The sequence below is a fragment of the Nicotiana sylvestris genome, chromosome 11, assembly GCF_000393655.2.
Source record: "Nicotiana sylvestris chromosome 11, ASM39365v2, whole genome shotgun sequence".
In the NCBI taxonomy this organism is placed as follows: domain Eukaryota; kingdom Viridiplantae; phylum Streptophyta; class Magnoliopsida; order Solanales; family Solanaceae; genus Nicotiana; species Nicotiana sylvestris.
In genome coordinates this window covers 120,205,991-120,228,916 of record NC_091067.1, presented here as the reverse complement: position 1 = coordinate 120,228,916, position 22,926 = coordinate 120,205,991, and the positions used below count along the sequence as shown (strand labels likewise).

The 22,926-nt window shown below is 33.8% G+C and overlaps 2 protein-coding genes across 2 annotated transcripts; both read left to right on the top strand.

Annotated features, from left to right (window-relative positions):
* The first annotated feature begins 1,722 nt into the window (after positions 1-1,722).
* LOC104212023 (actin-related protein 2/3 complex subunit 2A) lies at positions 1,723-12,973 on the top strand. The gene is made up of 10 exons (XM_009761197.2): positions 1,723-2,002; positions 2,749-2,815; positions 3,033-3,240; positions 6,199-6,368; positions 6,739-6,816; positions 7,426-7,558; positions 7,636-7,727; positions 8,500-8,556; positions 12,499-12,570; positions 12,650-12,973. The coding sequence occupies exons 1-10, from the start codon at positions 1,941-1,943 to the stop codon at positions 12,695-12,697; spliced, it is 987 nt and encodes a 328-aa protein (XP_009759499.1). The 5' UTR covers positions 1,723-1,940; the 3' UTR covers positions 12,698-12,973.
* Positions 12,974-20,445: 7,472 nt separating this feature from the next.
* LOC104212024 (NAC domain-containing protein 90) lies at positions 20,446-22,632 on the top strand. The gene is made up of 3 exons (XM_009761198.2): positions 20,446-20,623; positions 21,229-21,524; positions 22,228-22,632. The coding sequence occupies exons 1-3, from the start codon at positions 20,470-20,472 to the stop codon at positions 22,465-22,467; spliced, it is 690 nt and encodes a 229-aa protein (XP_009759500.1). The 5' UTR covers positions 20,446-20,469; the 3' UTR covers positions 22,468-22,632.
* Positions 22,633-22,926: the final 294 nt, after the last annotated feature.

The window sequence follows — 22,926 nt, the reverse complement described above, 5'->3', positions numbered from 1 at the left end:
ATATATATATATATATATATATATATATATATATATATTAACCAAGTGATATTATTTACTTTCCCATTCCAAATAGAAAACTTCAATTTATGTACAATATTAATTAAATTTTCTGTGCTAGCAAAGAATTTGGAGAAATAATTTCGTTTATTTGGCTAATTAAATTCTCTAATTTAATTATCAAATATTAAATTAATTAATCCTTTAGTAAAAATTAGAGCACTCGTTAGTGTGCGACCCCACATGTTCAATATTAAGCTAGTAGTAAATTGATCAGATCAAAATACTAATTAAGGGTGATGTCTAGCAACACTCTTTAACCCGTAGAAGAATAATATAGTATTTCCTTCTATATTTATAGCTCTGAGTCACCCTAGAATATAGTTCAACTGTCAAATTCTATAGGCGACATGTCAAATATAGTCGGTTATTGAATGACCTAAGAAAAACTCTTTCTTCTTTTTATTCAATTGCCATGCCCAAGGTCTTTATTTGATCGCTTATAATTTATGACAATATGAAGCTTAAACTCATTGCCAAGAGTTGACAGATTTTATCTTGATCAATCATTAATTCTACAAGTATTTCATCATATCAATATCTTTTCAACTATCGGGCCAGGGCTATAGGTGTCTAGTACCAAAGCACACTAAATGATTTGTCAATTACTATGACGATCTTATGTCAAAGAAAACTCTGACATCACATTCTTCAAGAGAATATTCTATTGACAATTTATGGTAATTCGAACCATTAAGAATTATTCAATGAGTCAATTCAATGATCATATTCCACATGCATCATCTATATATGTGATTTACTTAATGAGATTAACTAATCTTTATCTCATAAAGACGGCCACATAAATATTGATCTAACCGGATTACTAATATCAAAATTAATAATTATTTTATCAAGAACAAATTTAGATTAAATCATAAGAAACTTTACTATAGTTATTATAATCCCAATCAAGATCATAAGTCTCAAAATTTAATTAAGGGACTTTATCATATTATCAAGCAATTAATAATAATTATAATAAAAGAATATTAGTTGTCATATAAAGATATCGAATAACATACACAAAAGTATGTTCAAATCATCAAACATGAGATTTGATATAGACAATATCTAGTGTATATCCCTTTAAAAAACCAATAAGAGAGTGTATATCTCAAGGACTCCCGATTTTTGTATTATTATTATTATTATTATAAAGAAAAGAAAAGGGGGACAAGATCAAACAATTTTAAGATAAAGAAGATAAAAAATGAAAACTTTAATAGCTAGGAAAGCTCGAACGGAATGGTATATAAGGGTGTGACCTAGTGGTCAATAAAGTGGGCGAGAACCATGAGGTACCTTGTTCAAATTCCAATAAAGGCAAAAAATATCTATCCAAGTCAATAACAACAACAAAAACAACTACCTCGTATAACAAGACTCTGAATGACCCTCGGCTAAAGAAGGCAAAGAATTTCTAGAGCACATAATTTGATTAAAAAAAAAAGTCCATCCAAGTAAAAAAAAAAAAGAAAAGATAAGACATTTGATTAAAAACTCATAGTTTTTCTTTGGTTCTTTTTAAAATGCCAAATAAAACTTTGTTGGAAAAAAAAGTTCAAGAAAAAAATTTCCTCCTCCTCCTCATTCCATCCTAATGTTAATTTAGAAAGAAACAAAAAACTGAAAAGCTAACTAGCATGTGTTCGGTAATTTATTCTTACTTCACTTCTCGACTTCAACGATGAGATGAGAGAGAGTAACAATACCATTATCAGAATAAAAATTGAACGTTAAGCAAAACTTGATCAAGGGTCCATTCAAGATTCTCATACTTGTGTCTCTCTTTATCTCCTTTTTCCTTTTTTCTAATTTTCGAAAACCCAACTGTACACTCTTTGTGAATTTCTTGTGAGAAGAGATCGAAGAAATCGATGATATTACTGCAATCTCCCTCCAGATATCTCCTTCAGATCTTGTCCAATCGCGTCCAGAAGTAAGCTTCCACCATTTCTGATTTTCAATTTCCCCCTTTTTACACTTTTGCGGGTCAAATTGTCGGTTAGGGAAGTGTGGATTACATTCTGCTGTTTTATCTCTCTTTTTTGTTGGGGTGTATTGATTACTGCTTCTATGTTTGCTACTTCTGCAAAGTTTTTAACTCGTTATTGTGCTTTGATTATAATGATGAAGTACTTATATGCATCTGTAGGAATTAGCATTTTTCCTGTTACTCTATCATAAGCATAAATTTGCAGTCTTTCAGTTGCATATATGGGTTCCAGTTAAATCTTTTTAGTTCTAAACAACAACAACAACCAGTGTAATCCCACAAGTGGCGCCTGGGGAGGGTAGTGTGTGCGCAATCTTACCCCTACCTCGCGAAAAATAGAATGGCGTCGCCTGGACTCGAACCGGAGACCTTCAATGTGTTAGACTGACGTGATAACCGACGTCTGTTAAATATTTGATGGAGAGCAAAAATGCTTACTTTTGGCAAACTTAAAGAACCAAACTGCAGGATAATAACAGCTGGTTCTTGATTTGTCCAATTGCTATGAGCTTATTCTTTCACTAATTGGTGTATTGAATATGCTAAAAGTGTTGAAATGTGACTTACCTAGTTTACTGATCCTTGAATCTTCCGAAAATTTATTCTATTTTGTGCAATGAGAGCTGATATGTTCTCTAATTATGTAAATAATCTGTAGTAGATGCTGATAGCACATCCTTATTTTGCAGTCTTGAGAAAGGAGTTGAACTGGATTGCCAATGGGTTGAATTTGATGATATCCGTTACCATATTCAGGTGAGTTATTATTGTACAGCAGTTCTGTTATGATTTTCTTTTTATATTTTCTACTTTTTTCCCTTTGAAAGAAAAGGAAAAGAACCATCAAACACATCTTATTATTTTGAAAATGTCAGTTGAGATGGTGGCATTTTCATCTTGACATGCTGTCATCTTCCTAAGAAATGAAACAGAATGATATATCTGGCAGGCTAATGTGTGACATATTCTGCAGGCTTCAGTGAAAAATCCAAATGTCCTGCTTCTTTCAGTATCATTGCCCATACCACCTCCAGAAACTGTCCTCTTTGGTGGACTTCCACTTGGAGCTTTAGAAGCCATAAAAGCAGCATATGGTGTAGTTGCACAAATTCTTGATCCTCCAAGAGATGGATTTAATCTCACACTTAAACTGAACTTGTCAAAACTTCCCCCAGATGAAGGTTCTGCAAGTTTCCTCTTTAAGGTCATTATGAGCTTGCCATAATTGCACTGAAGGATATAGTATATTAGTCCAACCTGCAATTACTAGAAAATTTGGAGGTCCTTAGTTGTAAGGGTAATTGAGAAATAAATGTGACTGTTGATTTCATATTGCATGTCTATTTTACAAAGTTCTTTTTCAGTATAAGTCAAGAACACTCATTATAAGCATACATTCACATTCACACACAAACACACACAAGTAAAAAGGTTTTTCTTCAATTAAAAATTTCAGTGTTTCGTTCTCTTTTTTTTTTTGAGAAAGAAAAAGAGAAGGAGACACTGAAAATTTTAAGTGTTTCTGGGGTTTTCCAGTGTTTCCTTCTCCTGGAGTTCATTTTTGTTTGTGGGCATGTTACATCTATTCCTCAAACTAATAGGGAAATTGATCATTATTGTACTCATTCTTTGAGCTTTTAAGAGTAATGATATATTGTCTGAGTAGTGGCATAGTATAACTGTATATTTTGTTGTATCAGTATGTAGCATATACTATTGGCATTGTATAACTTAATTTCTGTTCTTGATTTAGATATATATATATTAGTTGGTTAAGTAGGTAATCTCTTAACAAAAGGTTACAAGTCCAATGCACAAGCTGTTAGGAAACATTATACAAGCTAGAGTTTTTCTCCACAAATTCACCGAGTCATCTCTACAAGTTAGTTATTCTCTACTGCCGGAAAGGAAATGACAAACAAAATCATCTTAAGGTTGAGCATGGGACTTTCATTCCTCATAAATTTAACAGTTGATTCTCATTGTCAATAAAGAAAGTTTAACTGTGGCTAGCAATAGTTAATCAAGCTTATCCATTTTCCCCTGAATCCAATTCTTATCGTCTTGTAATGCAGAAGTTACAATTTCCCATGCCATTAAGCTTTCTCAATCCAGCTTACATGGAATCTCTGACTGTCTACTCTTAATTCTGATATTTGACTATTAAAGCAGTGTTAGAAGCTGTTTTCCATGAATAAGTAGATTAGGTGTATTTGACACCATTTAATTTATCACCTTCGATATTTTTCACAGATATGGTAATGAGGTCTGCCTATTTGATTCCCATTCGACCGTCACTGCTAGTGTCTCATATGATCATTATTCCTCCAAAAACCCTTCTATGCTACAAACTTCTACTAATCAAATCAGCAAACTCATTTTTAGTATCTTGACGCCAAACGGATTTTGCTTCCATTCTATCAGCCCCGCCTGCTCCGTTTTGGGATTCATTAATAACACAAACATTCTACGAAATTTAACACTCATTGAACACAATTTGCTACCACACGCCATTATCCCCTCTCTATCCCCTTCTCTCTCTTCCCTTACACCCCCCCCCCCACACACACACACATACACACAAAAAATCAACGGAAGTACGCCCTCTTTTCATCTCCATGGTCTCTCTCTCACACACACGCACAAACATAGATAGTCCTGCGTTGATTAAGTAGGTTTTAAGATCTTTGGTTACTTCATCCATTGTTGATTCCGGTTTTGGGCCTTTATGTCTATTCTCATAAATTTTCTCTCCACTTCTCGCCAAATTTTTTTCTGCCTATTCTATTGTTCTTGCATCTCTCTCTTTCAACTCAACCAGTCGATCTACTACCTATTGAAGACATAAGTAAGTAAATAAAAATGTACTTTCTCTATCAGTTTAAAGTATAAGCTTTTAATTGAGATGGTCACACACTTCGACATGGTACCAAAGTACGCAAAGATCCTGGGTTCCAAGCCTCATTGTCACCATTCTTAAAAAGAGTGACCACATGCTTGTTCCATAAAAGATTAAGCCAGAATGTGAGCGGGCATGTTGAACATAAGATTAAGTAAATAAAAATGAGCTCTCTCTAACAAATTAAGTTTTTAGATGAGATGACCACACATTTCATACTACCTTTGACCTAGGCCCACTTCTTTTGCATGTTGAGCCTAATCTCGCTTGAAGTGTGCTTAAGCCCTGAGCTCGGTGAAGTCCAGGTTGTGCGCTTCGCCTCGCTTAGTTGGCACTTTAGTGTAGGGGTCAAGGTGCTAAGGTGCGTGCACCTTCATGGTTGATATTCTCTCTAACATATATATGTGTGTGTGTGTATATATATATAGCTTAATTATAGTTTTTCCTTTCTTTGTCCAAATACATTTTCCAGCATTACATTTCTGTTTTTAATTTTTTCTTGATTGGTGCTTTTCTTCGCTAAAACCCACGCGTTAGTTGCACTTTGCGCTTAATGCTCCAACAGACTATGACATTCTTTTGCGCTTTTCCCTTTTGACTACTCAGAAGCGTACAAGCAGAGGTAATAGCTCCCTTTGAAATAAAGAATAAAGGCCTTTGCAAAATATAACTCTGTGAGTTTGTGTGTCGTGGTTCACTTGGATCTGTGTTAGATGTTTGGATTCACCTTAGGTTAAAGTTCTTTGTGATATACTTCATTTACTTTCCTTTTCACTCCATAATATCCATCTGTAATGTAAACTATGAACCTTTAGCATTTACAAATTTTTGATACCATAGAATTAAGAGTTCTGTTGGACCTACTCTTTTCCTTATGAAGTATTAAACTTACCCAAAACTAACCATACCTCTACTTTTGGCACACCCCTCCTCACAATCCTATATAATTTCAACTTTGTTGTTAATCTTTGAGCCGGTCAAACGAGGGCCTCAAACTTGGGATGGTAGTGCAACTCAATGCGTAGCATTTAGTTTTTTCATTTGAGTCGGTATGCTTATTATTTCAATTCTCTTAGAATTTGTGATCATTCTACATAGTGTATTAATTGTCACGAAGAAGTCTTTGATACTTCTAAACTAGGTTATTGTCTATTTCTTGCTGAAGTTTCAGCTAGTACTGGAATTTACATTGCACCCATGGCAACATAGCAGTTCTTATGATATCTGTTTCTGATTGTAGAACACAAACATGCCCTCTTGACAAAGATTGCATCGGTGAGGGAGGTAGTAATGGGAGCCCCACTGAGGGCAGTACTAAAACATCTTGTTTCAAGGACAGTTCCTTCCGATCTAGGCAAGCCTGTTGCGCTGGTTCATCGGCCAAATGAGTCTTTTTTCCTTGTACCTCAGGTGAGTAATCTTATCCACTTTAACACATGCACAAGATGGGGAAAAACATGTATCCATTTCAATATGCTGCAGTGAAAAGTCTCTAGTTTCAGAATGCATAGGTACTCTTGAGTTCCTCGAGGAGTCAAGTTATCTTCTCTGTATGTGTTATTTCTTCTAGACTGGCTGTATCAGAAATAATCTCTATTTCACAACCTTTTTGCTTGACGATTTAGTACTGGGCTAAATTCATGCCATCCGTCTTTCATCCTCATCAAAGCTCTCTCTCCTTGCCATACTAAAAGGCACATTGTTAGTTGTTTTACTATCTATCTCCGAGGAGCCTATTATGTATTCAGATTAAATGATGCTATGTTCTGGCTGTTTGCAGGTGGACAAGGTCACTGTCATATTTCCTATGAGATTTAATGATTCTGTAGATACCGTTCTTGCAACTTCCTTCCTACAGGTAATATGACACATATTTTAATGTGCTTGTCTTGATCGTTTTTATCATCCCAATCCAAGAAATTAAAAGGTGTGAGGACTAAATAGCTTCTAGTAAAAGTTGTATTATAGAAAGTTCCTTTTATTTTTATTTTGTACCAATGGACTCTGGTAGAGATTCTGATATTTGAACATCCAAATTGAACCTTCATCCTATTAGTTTGAAGATTGTTTTGGAAGTGGATACAATATGATTCCTCTATTTGAACGGACTACTCTGGTAGAGATTCTGCTATTTGAACATCCAAATTGAACCTTCATCCTATTACTTTGAAGATTGTTCTGGAATTGGATACAATATGATTCCTCTATTTACTTGTCATCCTTATCATTTTCTAGTAAGAGTGAGGTTTATTATGTCATTTGTAATACCAAAGCAACTGTATATGTCTTCAGGAAGTCTGGAAGGTGCAATGATTTGTATATGGGTTATTGTCTTAGTGAAAATATCCAGCCTTTTCATTTGATTTTGTTGAAAGATTTTTAGTTCTTCTCCATCTCTATTGGTATATTGTTCTTCTGTGCCTAAAGGAGTAAGGTGGCTCACTCTCTGAAATTTGATTTTCGTCAGGAATTTGTTGAGGCAAGGCGAACTGCTGGACTTAACAATGCCCCTCCTTGTTTGTGGTCTCCATCTGCTCCTCAAGAACTGAAGGAAGCTTTTACAGAAGCATTATCTGCTAATGCCGGATTTGTTAGTTTTGGTAATACTAGTTACTTTAACTAGTTATTCCATTGATATTTTGCCATTTCCATGACATCATCTTTATTTGACAAGCAGTCATTTTTCCTCGCCATGTGGAAGGCAGAAAACTGGACAGAACTGTTTGGAACCTATCGACCTTTCATGCTTACGTGAATTATCATGTTAAGGTGAGATTTCTGGACCAAAAGTTTCTTGTCTGTTAACTTGATTGTGTCAAATTAATGTATATGTACTCGATGCGACACAATTCATGATGTATTATGTTTGGAAGGCCTCCAGTGAATCTTGAATTTATGCTATAAACGAGTATCATCAAGAACGAACGCATCAATCTAACAGAAGGATTTGCTGACAAACAACTTTCAGTTTTTTTATTCTCTGAATAATATTGTGGACAAGGATTTTTCATTCTATGAGAATGTTGTTTATGAAAGCCTTTCATTCTTTCATCCATGAATTAGACTATCCCACACTCTGGATTCTTGGCATTATATGTGGTATTACCTTACGTATGTTAGGAGAATATGAAGACTAAATTTCACATGTAGAGTCACTCCAGCTGAAAGCTATCTGTAATGATTTCTAATTCAGGCATTTGTGACCAATCTGTATAGTGTTCCTGGAGAATTGGTACTGGAATCTATAAATATGAAGTAATTAATCTATGGAGGCTTTGAGCCTGTTAAAGTCTTGCAGCTGCACCCACTGGGTTCCTTCAATACATTTACAAACTTACTTGGATTACTTTATCCAAGAAAAAAACCTTGGATTATTTCAAAGGAAAAATCTATTCCAAGTGAAGTGATCAATTTATGGAAATTAATGAGCTTTTTTCATAGTTTCCATAACACTCAGCAGCATGCCTCAGAAACATTTAATATGATACTAATATTTGTGTCAAACCCGGTATCCTGATCACTCTGATGTTTTTCTGAACAGTGTTCTGAATGTTTCATGCACACCCGAATGAGGCGTCAGGTGGAGTCACTGATACAGGTAATTGTTAATCTTACATGATAAATTTAGAAATAGTAGAAAAGCATGTTTTCAGTCATTCTGTAATACAAATGTTGATTTGGCAAAGTCCACCCACAAAGAATGCTAATTGGAAAGTTTGCTAAATTTTATATTCATGGTTATGTTTCTGATTACTTTGTGCTGAAAGAATCACCAAACTCCACAAATATTTACTGTTAGCACTATGTTCCCGCAAGGTTGTTTTAGAGATGATTCTTCATGCAATCCGATCAAAATGTATGAGTTTGTTTCTCTTGGACATTGGCTGATCTCTGTTCTGTGTTTCCATAAAACATTTTCATCAAAGTCTTTCTGGAAAAAGCTAATTTGTTTAGTCTAATTGGAGCAGAAAGGCTAAATCTGACTCACCCAAATGTACTCCAATTACTTTCTGCTAGATCGCTGATCCTTTTCCTTTTCTCTTTTTATATGTTCGCTGATGTAGTCATCCATCCTATAACATTCTGTCTTTTGCTCCCTTTCTTTATTTGTCCTCCCCTTTTGGGTTCTTGGTCAGGGGGATAAGGTGGGGGCCTGGTTAGGGCACTGTTTTCTGATACATGTTATTTCTTCCTTCACTTTAAATGCCTGGAAGCTTTTAGCCATTTAGAGTGAACATATTACCTCTTTGTTAACATGTCCCTCATCTATCCTTCATATGTCGGCATATCCATCCAGCTGAATATACTATTTCGTAGCTCTTCCCTCATTCCATGGTAATTTGCATCAATTTCAAAGATTAGTTTATCATGAAAAATAATAGTAGCTCTATTTTTTGTAGGCTTTATCATATTTTATTAGAAGAGTTTAGCTATTCTTTTAAAGTAGCTCTCAAGGGGCAAAGGAGAAAAAATATAAGCGATTGAAGATCCTTATACTATATAAGCCCCTCAATCAATACTATTACAACAACAACAATAACTTGTTGGGAAGTGTATCAGGCTAATAGAAGGGGAAAATATTTTTAAAAGAGAAAAACCATAAATTTCACAAGGTAAGATTTACGTGGTTCGACAATTTTTTGCCTACTGAAAGGCCACGTGCCACACAAAGAATAGCTCTATTGAGGGATGGTTTACAACTGAGGAGAGAAAGTTTGCACATTATTGCAGTGCCGTATTTGCCATGCATAAATTCTTCCGTTCCAATGCACGGAATCGAAAAAAAGACTATCTTTCTTTAGGGGGTTTCATATCTTAGAGAAAAATTCAGCTGATCTCTCTGCTATAAATAGGCATCCCTCTCCTCATTTATAAACCATCCCTCACAATTCTTCTCTCCTCAGTATCAATAAAGCTATTCTGTGTGTGGCCGTAGAGTAGGCAAAACTTATCTTCTCTTGTAAAATTTATTGCTTTTATCTTTTATTTTTTTTTCCTTCTATTAGCCTGACGCTTCCTAACACAACTACTACCTTCCTCCAAGAAAAACAACTAAGTGCCATTCCCACGCAAGTTGGGGAAGTCCCTCAATGAATAAGGATCATAAGTTTAATGGATAATAGATAAAAAAGAATAGTTGACGTTAACTTCTGATCGCCATCTACGTGCCTGAAGTGGTAATGAGCCTCTAGCTTTTTGTAAACTACCTTAGACTTTTGAATAAGAATTACATAGAGAAAGTTAACTCTTTACTAAAACAGTAATGTGTTGCCTTGATTAGGTGTTGTGAAAGGTACTTCAAAAGGAGTTTTTAGGATGAGGATGATTGGCTCTGGTAGTTGGTAGTTATTTTAGGCTTGTAACCGATATTTTTTTTCCTTTTTAAGGAGGGGTTATAACCAATGTTGATATAGTATTTTTTTTATAAGTAATCAACAGAATATTATTAATGTAAAATAGACCAGCAATAAGGGACTGTTGGGGCAAAAGTACATCCAAAAGAGAACTTTACAATGTGTGTAAGAACTAAGAATGTCAACTATGGGATTCGGCTCTAATACATGTGCCATAGCTCTGTTGCACCAAAAACTAAGATATACACTTGAGCTTAAGATTATATACATTCTCCTTCTTGCCTGTCACTTCTTTCTCTCCATATAACCCAACATACTACTGCTGGAATAGTCTTCCAGAGTTGCTTGCATGCCTTAGGTAAACCCAATTTATGCTAGGGAAGCAGAAAGTCCACAGTGGGATAACATTAGGCAAAGTTGATGTAAAGTATTAAAAGGATAAAAGGATCATACTACCCAATTGATGTAGTATTAAGAGGATAAAAAATTAGTCAATGTTGATATTCAGTATTGTTGAGTGTTGTTGGATCAATTGTAAAGGAAGAGTATCAACTAAATGAAGGGTAGAAAAAGCTCGAAAGAGGCACAGATTGCAGTGTACATATGATTGTCAGCTTTTTTGCCTAGTTATGCTTTTTTTTTTTGAGAATGGTAACATATAGTTATGCTATATTACCCTATTGTGTTAGATGACTTGTCAGTCAAGCATCTTTTAACTGATGAAGATGAGGTGGGCACCAGCAAATGAGATTTGTTGGTTAGTTGGCCTAAGATGTAGATAATAGAAAACAAGAACTGGTTACCTCAGAACTATCATGAAATAGACATCATTTTAAAACGGATTACTCTTATTTAGCTGCCTAGCTGTATATTTTTCCAAGGGGCGGCCGAAGGGTAAGGCTAGTGAAGCCATTGCCTTAAGTCCCCAGTTACTAAAGGTCCCAAAAAGTATTATACTCTGCTATTTTTAAAATAATTATATAATAGCAGAGTATTATTAAAATATAATTTTTAATATATAGAGGAAGGGTAAGGCTAGTGAAGCTATTTTTAAAATTATATAAAATATAATTTTTAAAATAATTATTAAAAATATATTTCAAAGTTTAATATTTTTTAATTTGGTTGAGGTTGTATAGATGAGTGAGTCAATAACGGTAATTTTTTTCTCTCATTAGCTAGGTATATTTAACTTCTTCAATTCTAATTTTTCTTCCTCTATGTACAGTCATTTTCTTTTATGTTTACTGATGCTTGGCTTTCTAATTTCGAACTTAGTATTTTCAAATTGTCTATTTTTTATTTTGTCATGTTTGATTGATTCATAGATCAAAAGACTAAGTTCTTTTGTTTCTCATTATTGTGTGAAATTTATCAAATATGTTTAAGAAGCCTCAATATAGTTTGGCTTTAGGCCACCAACACCGTCGAGCCGCCTCTGTATTTTTCTTGTAGCAATGGCGAATGGCTTCTCAGAAGTTTTAGAAGGTTCAGTTAGAAATCAAAAAGGTCAGGATGATATTTAAACATGAAAAGCTCAGCACAGCTTCTTGAAAGTTTAGTATAGAGGCCATGTAATGTGCGCGGATATGATATACTCCATTGTCAATGCATGTTAGAAATAGAATTTATCAACGTAAAAAGTACAAGGTTTTCACTGGCCCATAGGCCATAGCTACTCAATAGCATGGATGGAATTATAAAGCCACAAGAAAACTCTAATCTATTCTAGAAGAGATTTGCAGGCACTCCTCATTGCAACAGTCATCTTTTATGATTATGTGTTCCCAACCCTCTGTTAATGTCATGCCAACCAACTGTCATCTTTAGTCTGTTTCTGTAGTTCTTAAATCCTCGATCTCAAAGGTAGCTAATATCTAGGGATTTACTATATGTAATACATGTTGCTTAAATGACGTCCATATGATTCTCCGAAGCATGATGTTTGACGATCCTAGCACCTCGAATAACTGAAGTCCCACACATATGACGGGTTTAATTTCAATTTTCCTTATTGACATTGCATTCTGCCTACACAACATCATTCTTTCGTCTTACTGGCAGTTCCTTGTAACTAGAATGCCCCGGGACTGATTTCTCGATTTATTTTTCTTGTTTGCTTGTTGGATCTAGTTAATGTGAATTTGTAGTTTGCGGAACTTATAATATTCATAACTATTTTGCAGGCCCTTGATCGTGCCAAACCAGACTATGAGAAGGCCAAACGATCTTCTCCAAGCAGATCATTTAAACGAATGGTGTGTCATTTGATTTGTTTGATCTCAATAGATTAACGTTTCTTGTCATCTAATCTGTTCTTTTGTTTGATATTTATAGAGCCTCAAGGATGGGAATAACAGTTTGGGTTCGCGAAGTTGGAAGTAGAAAATCTGAGCATTGAGGGTTACTCGTCCCGAAATTATTGTAGACACAGCCTCCTTTCTAATAACGGCTTTTACTTGATATGTTCATGTTTATAGTTGTCGTTTGTAAATTTTGTGGAATCAGCTTCAGCGTTAGATTTAAACTTTGCCATCTCGCTGAAGCTTCAAGTTTTGGTTAGCAGAGTGCATTTGTTTAGGTCATGCGGATGAGTGTAGGATTGCTTTGTAACAACTTGCAATATCCCATTTTACAAAGTTGTTTACTTTTGCTCTAAAATTTGAATTATTTGTCTCTCTTGGTTAATATGGTCGCGAGGAAAGACCCTAGAGTAATGAGACGTTCTCTTTGTTTTGTCTAGGACTTTGCATCTCGTATCTTTTGCTTAAGTGGATTATATTTTCTCAAGTACAAAGGTTATAGATATGGTACGTAGTAATTGTACATGCCATTAGCCTTTGAACTAATATTCGCCATTCAGTTGAAGCGAGCAAGAAATCTGAAGTTTTGAATTAGCAACCCAAATTAAAGGGTTTGGCCTAGCGGATGATGACGTGGGATGAAAATCATAGAAGACTAAGGTTCAAATTTCAGTTGAGATAAAGATATTAGGTGATTTTTTTTTTCATCTGCTGGTAGATAGAGCTATTGGATATCTGTGCTGGTGAGCAGCTGGTATTAGCAAGTTAGCTTCCAATGTCTTAAAAGTAGGATAGTTCTTCCAAACTATTTTCTGGTGCATGTTCCTCCAAACTTTCGAATGCTTTATGACGGATTTTTGTGAAAAAATGAGGGAGTAATAAATTGGCTCTTGATAAAGCGTTCAATGTGTACAGCTAACTAATATATTTCCTGCCATTGTTGGCATTTATATTCATTGTATGTATGTTGGAGCTAAATCTTGAAGTTGTCCTCTTCTTTAATGGTTGAAGAATCCACTCTAAAAAAGGTAACAAACGGCACTCCTTCCATTTCAGAATGAGAGCGGTCGGATCACGAAAGTTAATTAAAGGGAAGTGCTCCTACCAGGAACTTGTTCATTTCCAAAATTCGAAGTCGAGACCTCTAGTTAAGGATGAAGAAATCTCATCCATTCCACTATATTTATTGCCTTATTGGTGATAGTGTAGAATCCACCACCAACACCCAATCATCATCTTCATCTCTTTAATATCTCATTTGTACTGTGTTCGGAGCATCGAAGTCAGAGACTATACGACATCTTGTCCAGTCTAATAAGGCCTATAGTAATGGTGGGAAGGCCACTGAAGTTTACAACCGAGGGAATGTTTCTCTTGTACATCGCTATCAAATGAGCTTTATTCTTTATTATTTATGACGGTCGTAACTCGGCTAGCTTGCTCACACCTCGATTATTTAACTATGTATTTGCTACCTCCCATTAGCACAGATATCGAGTAACTCTGCCTACCAAGGCTTAGGTAGATAGAAAAAAAACTATATGCCTCTGTTGGGATTTGAATAGGCCTCATGGTTCTCCTACCACTTCATTAATCACTATGCCACACTCTCGGGTGCAAGTGTGCCACTATCAGGTCGATAAGCAAATTATGACAAAAGAATTTAGGGAGTAGAATTGAATTCTTTGTAAGTCTAGTTGAGTTCTCTTTCTATGCCCAACCATCGAAACCCAGTGTTAATCCAGATTCACACTGCATAGGACCCACTAAAGGGGAACCGATCTCTATGATGAGGAGCTCTTTCATTCCTAAGGTTTAAACTCGAGACCTCTGGTTAAGGTTGGAGAAATCTCATCCAACCCGCAACACTCAGTGCAAAGTCCAATTGAATACGAGAGACTATGTTTCATTCTTGAAGACCAACCTTATAGTTAGTGCAAAGAATTTATGAGCCTGCATCACTTGTTCATTGAATATTCTAACTGCCAGATGAGACCACTTGGACCCTTCATTTACTGTTACCTTATAGACTCTTTAATTTGTTCTATCTATAAGAGTTTTTTGTTGTTGAACTTTTACTAGTCATTAGCTGGTAGATGGCCATCATATACAGTGTCTGTTAGCATAGCTTAATGGCAGCTGCGATCGAGTTGCACTTTTCGTCACGTTGGCTCTAATAGCCTGCACTAAGTTTTCTTCTTGTCATGTCCTCAAAGGTTTTGTCACTTGCTTAGACTGTGATCTTCCTTCTGATCTTTCAGGTTAATTTGTTTCTTTCTAACCTAGCTTATTTTCAAGCTGATAACTGAAGTTCGTAGTTAAAGAAATGAAAGATTCTTTGGAATAATACAGTCAAGACCATGCTTATATAAAACCAAATTATTAATCTGCCAGATAGCCAAGGGAGTTAGGAGTAGCACCAACTAACTTGCTATTATCTTCCTTTTCCCCCCAATCATTAGCATAGTGTTGTTATATATCTCGGATTCTGATTTATATGGTAGTAGAAAATATCGATATTAAGCAGAATAAAATGGTAGTTGAAAGGGATTAATTATTTCTCTATATATAAACTAGTTTGTGACTTTGTGTGTGTGTGTATGTAGTACTTAGTTGAAATTCAGTACTTTCGAATATTAGTTTATAAGTGCTATACTTTAATCTAATAAAAAAACAGAATAGAGTTTTCTACCAATGTATATATATCGAGAAGCCATAGTAAGAAGCTAAAGTTCAGAGTTTTTGCTCTTGTATTATCGTTTTGCTTCAGGAAAATAGTTTATCATCTTCTTTTCATTTCTCACTTCTTGGAATGAACATTTAATTGTTTTTATCATGTTGATTGACAAAGAAGAGGGCTATTTCTTCTTGAGAGTGCAATACTAGTGGCACTCACTTAAGACAAGAGGGGTTGCTCTGATGGTAATCAACCCCCACTTTCAACCGAGAGATTGTGAGTTCGAGTCTCTCCAAGAGCAAGGTGGGAAGTTCTTGGAGGGAAGGATGCTGGATTTCTTGGATCTCTCCAAGAGATTGTTGTTGTTGTAGTGCAATACTAGTGGCGAAGTCTAAAACTTCTCTGGTTCGAACAATTATAAAATTTTGAGTTTAAGTTTTATATTGAAACGGTGTGAATTCTTACACAACTTAGAGTAACTAACAATGAATAATAAGCCTAAGTTAGATATGCAATAAAGTAATTAATAATATAACGAACCGTCTGGTAAATTGGATTATCAATGAGTGTTGATTTGTTATTAAAAACGCTCGTTGGTAATATTTATCACCGGATCTGAGTACGTTAGTGAATTTAACAACAACAAATCAACTGATAAATAACACATATTTCCATGGGCAAATTACTTGACTAGGTCAAATAAAGATTATTATTTTTATTTCCATGATAATCGGTAGGTAATTTTTGTAACGGGTAGAAATTCACTGGTAAATTTACTAATAGAATCTCAGTCATTGATGATATTCCTTCAGCTATGGTGACGGTGGTTGCTCCATGGCAGCATCAAAAGCTTGTTCGCACTTCTTCTAATTTAAGAATTGATTTAAGCTATATAAATTAACAGTGTAACTTCTTTACTTTATTAGTAGTTTTAACCAGTGGTAGCAGGTTAGTCCATTGTTACTGGAATACCAATTTCTGCTTATCAAGAAATTTACCTATAATTATTAAATATAAAATTTAGTTGTATAAATATCTTTTATACCGTCAATGCATAGAACGTAAACTCTTTAAGAATACGTATCTCCCTTACTAGAGGGGAATTTGTTTGGCCAATGTCCAAAATTCGAGTCAAATCGACATTCCCTCTTATCTCAAGGTAAGGCAAGGAATCATTTCAAATGTCGTTCGTTGTTCAATGGGGAAAGTGCACAGATAGCCACTATTTAAAGATGTCTTTAATCTTTATCCACGGTTTAGGATGTATTTACTTTTTCGCCAGTGCTTAATAATCTTTTACCTGCCCGGACGAAAATACCCCTGTGTTAGACATGAGTGTTGTGTAAATATGAAGGACATGATGTCCTTAACTTCATGAATACTGTATAAATATTAAGGACATGGTGTCCTTAACTTCATAAATGTTGTATAAAATATTAAGGACATGATGTCCTTAACTTCATGAATGTTGTGTAAATATTAAGGACTACTTGTCCTTAGTTTTTGAACTTGTAACTCTAAGTTTAAGACTACATGTCCTTAACTTTTGAACTTGGAACTCTAAGTTCAGGACCACCTGTCCTTAATTTATGTGCTTGTAACTCTAAGTTCAAGACTAGTTGTCCTTAATTTATGAGCTTGTAAGTCTAAGTTTAGGACTACTTGTCCTTAACTTTTGAACTTGTAACTCTAAGTTCAGGACTACATGTCCTTAACTTTTGAACTTGGAACTCGAAGTTCAGGACTACATGTCCTTAACTTTTGAACTTGGAACTCGAAGTTCAGGACTACCTTTCCTTAATTTCTGTGCTTGTAACTCTAAGTTAAGGACTACCTGTCCTTAATTTCTATGCTTGTAACTCTAAGTTAAAAACCAAGTGTCCTTAATTTTTAAACTTCCAACTCTAAGTTCAGGACCAAGTGTCTTTAACTTATGAGCTTGTTACTGTAAGTTCAGGACTAACTGTCCTTAATTTATGAGCTTGTAACTCTAAGTTCAGGACTATATATTCTTAACTTTTGAACTTGTAACTCTAAGTTCAGGACTACATGTCCTCAATTATTTGCACTGAATTATTTGCAAAGAAAGAGAAGATCTGCAGTGGTAATAGATGTATCAAAGACCATATAGCACTGCTAAACTCTCCACCGTCTTGGGGCTTAGGAATAAAGCCTATTTATGCACTACAAAAATCCTGCAGGTAAGTGTGTTCTTGCTCAACTTTGTGAGGTTTCAATCAGTGTTTCGCATCTTCTTCATCACAAAAATTGGAATACTGGTCAGGGTCCATCAATGATTTGAGCTCGTCGGGTTTGGGAAGAAACGAAATGGAAGAAAGGGTAAAAATATCTTTTCATATTAATTTTAATAGAGTAATGGTTATTTTTACTAAACATTAAAATTGTTGGATAAAAAATAAATACCACCTTAAATAGTGGCTACCACACGCCATTTTTACTTGTTCAATATCTCGAGCCCACGTGATCATCCAAAGTGGCCCATGGCTTTATTAAGTTATTTAGGTTTCCAAATTTGGAGGGAACTATTGCTTCACGAGGAATATGGGTCATTTTGCACATTGTTACACAAGTATTTCATTAAGAGAAAATCTCACTCTATACCTATTAATCATAAACTATTTACCCTTTAATACTCAGGCCCAAACTATTTACTACTCCTACTCATGGGGCCCAAACTATTTACCCATTTTTTTCCTAAAACATGTTATTTCTGAATTCACTATACCCATTAAAGGGTAAACATGTTACCCCAATTCGTATCAAAATTATTTCCATTTCATCCATAAATGGCTGAATTCACTGTACTCATTCAGTTCAATTTTTTTTCTTATAACAGATGCATTAGTGTTTATACATAGAAAAATGGTGAAGTGGGTATTAATCACAAAGACGAATCAGCCCTTAGGAATCTGATCATCCATTCAGCTGTGAAACCCCTTCCCCTACTCATATTTTTCTTTATCACTTTCTTGTTTTTTCCCCTCAATTTAAATCAACCATTGAAGGACCTTGAAACTTAAAACTCATCACTAGGTTTGTTTGAGTTTTTAATTGTTTTGATCTGATCCTGTATGGGTTTGTTTGGAAAGTTGATTGGAGGTTGTAGGTAAAGTTTTAGTCAATTTTGTGGAAAATTTGTAGTAGATTTTAGAAATTTGGGTTAAAATATAGTTGAACCAAAGAAGAAGACGAATTTGTATTGTATACCCAAATAGTATACAAATATACCATTTTAGTATACAATTCATTCCAACTATATACCCTATTAGTATAGCTATATACTATATTGGTATCATATGCTAGTTGAATCATTTTTTGGTTGTATTAGCTGCATTTAATTAGTACAATATTTGATTTTCTTTTAATAATAGTAATATAGTACAATATCTTGAAATATCTTATTTTATTAATATGTTGTACACTATTTTTTTATTTTTCTCTTTATGCATGTGTGTTATGTAATAGTAGTATAGTCATATAGTTGCCGGAAATTAACTAGTAAAACTGTATACCATGTTGGTATAGTTATATGCCATATTGGTATCATATGATAGTTGAACATTGTTTTGGTTATTTTAGCTGCATTTTAAGTGAATTCTATTATGAAATTATTTATATGAACAAGAGTTGCAATGCTGGAATTTTTGTGTGCCGATGAACATAAATTATGTGTATTATGTAATAGTTTTTATAATTATAGGCAATTATTGGAACGACCCCATACAACTATATACCCTCTTACTATACGAAATGAGCAAGTTGTTTTGCGAATATTTAGCTTGCAATACGAGCATGTAATTTTCTCATACTTTTATTGCGTCCTTTAATATTTTGGTACAGTAGTATAGTCGCAGATAGTTGTAGCCATATTCTAGAGAAATCATATGCTATGTTGGTATACATATATACCATATTGGTATCACATGGTACTAGAAGTCTTTTTTGCTACTTATACTTTTGTTGTATTTTTCAATATTTTATTAACTTTTATTCTAACTAGTATATATGGAGATTTGGTTGTCGTAGATTATGTTTTCTTGCTCTATAACTGGTTGTATTACTGCTAATGGTAGAGTGTGTACTGATATTTATAGAGAAGGAGATCAAGGTTTGCATGACAATCACGTGTTGATTCTTAGAATCTGATTATGTAATTTATGGTGCTCAGCAACAATCAATGTGATATTCAGTGAATTAGATCAAGTGGCAACTGATATTATTTCAGTTTAATAATTGAATTTAAAAAATGAGAAAGAAAAAAAACAAAAGGTATATTGTACTAGTTATATTAAAAAAGGTGAACAAATATTTACTATATCAGTTATTTTTTCTTATTATATAAAAAATAGTGAAAACGGTAAATAAAATTAGATTATGCAGAGAAAAAGAATATAAAAAAAGTTAAATGAAATCTGAAAAGGAAAAAAGAAAAAAAATAAGAAGAAAACGAGAAAAAGAAAAGGAGAAAAGAAAAAAAAAGAAATAAAAGAAGAAAAGAAGCATAGAAATAAAAAAGAATTGGAGAATAAAGAAAAAATTCCCCACAAAAACTATTATGGGTAGGAAATGAAATTAGTTTATGGATAGAAAAATAAATGGGTAGACAAGGGTAAATAGTTTTATTTTTATGGGTAACTGTGTCAAAACCCCTTTCATTAATAGTAAAATAAAAAATTTAAAATTAACCAATTTTAAATTATGATTATTTTTAATAAAATAATAAAAAATAATATCACACAAACGTAAATGGAGAAAGTAGTGTATAGTCTCTAGTGCAGAAAGCAAGTCATTATTTCATAGGTTGCAAATGACAAAAACACCACGAAGCCCATATTTTCATTTTAGATTACCTTTACTTGACGTAACAAAAGGACCTGGTTGCGACCACACTGGAAAAAAGAAAAAGAAAGGGCTGACTGATTCAAAATAAAAAATAAATGATATTTAAAGGGACAAAAGGTACACAAATAGACATAAATATATTGCATTAGGACAACTAAAACCGTGTGGAAACTTAAAAGCAAATCACATTCCACTAAATAACTTTACAAATTTTCTCCTTTTACACGGTAACTTCCTTGTCCCATTTTCTGCTGACAACCCTATAAATATATAACAAAAGGAAAAAGAGAAAGAAGTAGAATTAGAAGACAACAATGGTGGAAATTTCACCAGGTTTTCGATTCTATCCAACTGAAGAAGAGTTAATATCTTTCTATTTGCTCAACAAGTTAGAAGGAAAGAGGCCAGAGCTTGATAGAGTAATCCCAGTTGTCACCATTTATAATCTTGACCCTTGGCATCTACCAAGTACACAACTCTTCTTTCATTTATCTTCTTTTTTCTTTTTCATTTCTTTGTCTTCTTCTTAATCATTTTAAGAAGCCATATTTCAGGGTTATTTACTTGTTTTCGCCGTTTCTTTTCTCTTTCTTGAGCTGATTGTATCTTCCTAGGTAGGGATAAGATTTGCACCTCCTTAGACTCCACCTATAGAATTCAATTGGGTTGTTGCTGTTGTCGTATTTTTCAGGGTTATAAGTTATATACACAAATAATATCAGTATTAGCATAGTGATCTAATATGTTATATCAGGTTAGTTATCATTTTTATCTGGTCAATAACAGCGACAAAGCCAGAAATTCTGACAAGAGAGCTCAAAAAAAATCCATACCTAGGATTTGAACATATATTTTTCTTACATTAAGGGAATTCAAGATTTTATATATGTATAAAAAAAATTATTTTTACCTTATTTACGTAGTATAAATTTCCAACGGAGGGATTCAATTCTCCTTCTGATTAATCCAAGTATGATTATAATAGAGATCATTAATTTACTGGTAACTAGTTCATTATAGATAACCTAAATATTTTATACATAAAACTTACAATTTCGTAATTTTGTATGCAGATTTGCCGGGGGAGTTATGCATGGGGGATACAGAGCAATGGTTTTTCTTTGTGCCGAGGCAAGAAAGAGAAGCTAGAGGAGGGAGACCTTGTAGGACTACTACTTCTGGTTATTGGAAAGCTACTGGTTCTCCTACTTATGTTTACTCTTCAGAGAGTAAAGTAATTGGGGTGAAGAAAAGTATGGTATTTTATAAAGGGAAAGCTCCTACTGGGAGAAAAACTAAGTGGAAGATGAATGAGTACAGAGCTATTGAACAAGAAACTTCCACCTCTTCAAGTTTTTCTATTCCTAAGGTAATTATCCAATTAATATTTCAAAATTAACATATGCAGAGTAATTAATAATTATCTTTTCCTTCTTTTTTTCTCTATTCAGCTAAATATTTTTTGGTTTTCAAGGCTCATATTTTTTTTGCATGTTCTTCTGGTGTCACAAAAAAAAGTTATAAATCGGCGTGTCTTATTCTATATGTTGTGTGAGTAATTAGGTGAACTTAAAGTAAAAAGGGGAAAAGTACTTTATTAAAGTAAAGCCTCCGTACAACGAGTGTACCAATTAAGGGCCCGTTTGGCTGTAAGAATTTTTTCACTTTTTCCAAAAAAAATTACTTTTTTCAAAATTTTGTCTATAAAAATTTCAAATTCATTTGAAGATAAATTTCTGCATTTTTTCGGAAATCTGAAAAAATATCAAAAAGCTATTTTTCAACACAATTTTAATTTTCAAATACTATTTTCACTTAATATTTTTTATTTTTTCCCGAAATTTTATAGTAAGTAATTCTTATGTCCAAACCCCCCGCTAAGCTACTCTGCTGCTGTGTCTCAATTCACAAATACGTGTAGTCGACTATATGAACCATTACTATTTAAGTCGCTCTATTTAAGTTCATCTCAATCAAATAAAATAGTATAGATCGATTGAGATTATATTTCTTCTTAACATTCTTGGCTTTGTCTAATTGGACATATATATTTGCAATTCATTTGATTGCAGTTAAGGCATGAAATGAGTTTATGTCGAGTTTACGTCATATCAGGAAGTTTTCGAGCATTTGATCGACGACCAGTGGCAACAGTGACGAGAGATACAGCAGCAGTTAAAATTCAAGAATTAGCAGGTGATAGAGATAATATTAGTTCAGCAATTTCTGTCAAAAATGAGAGCAAGTCCTACAACATAGTGGAAAGTGATTTTGAAAATCTCAATGGTTGGGAACAAATTAATTGGATGTAATTAACTTATAAAAGAACATTGACTTCCTCTTCATTTTAGAAGGGTTAGGATAGAAAGAAAAGGAAAAAAGAATAATAGGATGACTTCATTTGTGAAGTCAAACACGTGACTGTACCATGTTGGTTTAGTGGAGTTTTTCCTCAATCTATTAATTGTATTTTTCAAGTTGTTGTGTTGTTTGATTTGACAATAAACTTTTGACACATATAAAAAGTATTAGTATTAGAATTTATATGATTTAAATATGTATAATATTTTTGTTGCTATAAGAACATATTAGCAAAGAAAACAAAAGATCTAAAATTGATTTTTTATATATATTAAAAGATACTTTTTTTAAAGATTGCGAATAAAATGAAGACGAAGAAATACTTTTCCTCATCATTTTTTGAGAATGAAACGAATAGATCATATTTTAGCATATTTTAAAGCAAAAAATAACCGGCTAACCACAAGGTT

Bases quoted from the DNA above. Each gene is read 5' to 3' on its own strand.
- LOC104212023 (XM_009761197.2), top strand. From the start codon at position 1,941: ATGATATTACTGCAATCTCCCTCCAGATATCTCCTTCAGATCTTGTCC. The intron at 2,816-3,032 runs GTGAGTTATTAT...CATATTCTGCAG, and splicing joins ATATCCGTTACCATATTCAG to GCTTCAGTGAAAAATCCAAA. The intron at 8,557-12,498 runs GTAATTGTTAAT...ACTATTTTGCAG, and splicing joins AGGTGGAGTCACTGATACAG to GCCCTTGATCGTGCCAAACC.
- LOC104212024 (XM_009761198.2), top strand. From the start codon at position 20,470: ATGGTGGAAATTTCACCAGGTTTTCGATTCTATCCAACTGAAGAAGAG. The intron at 20,624-21,228 runs GTACACAACTCT...TTTTGTATGCAG, and splicing joins TGACCCTTGGCATCTACCAA to ATTTGCCGGGGGAGTTATGC. The intron at 21,525-22,227 runs GTAATTATCCAA...ATTTGATTGCAG, and splicing joins CAAGTTTTTCTATTCCTAAG to TTAAGGCATGAAATGAGTTT.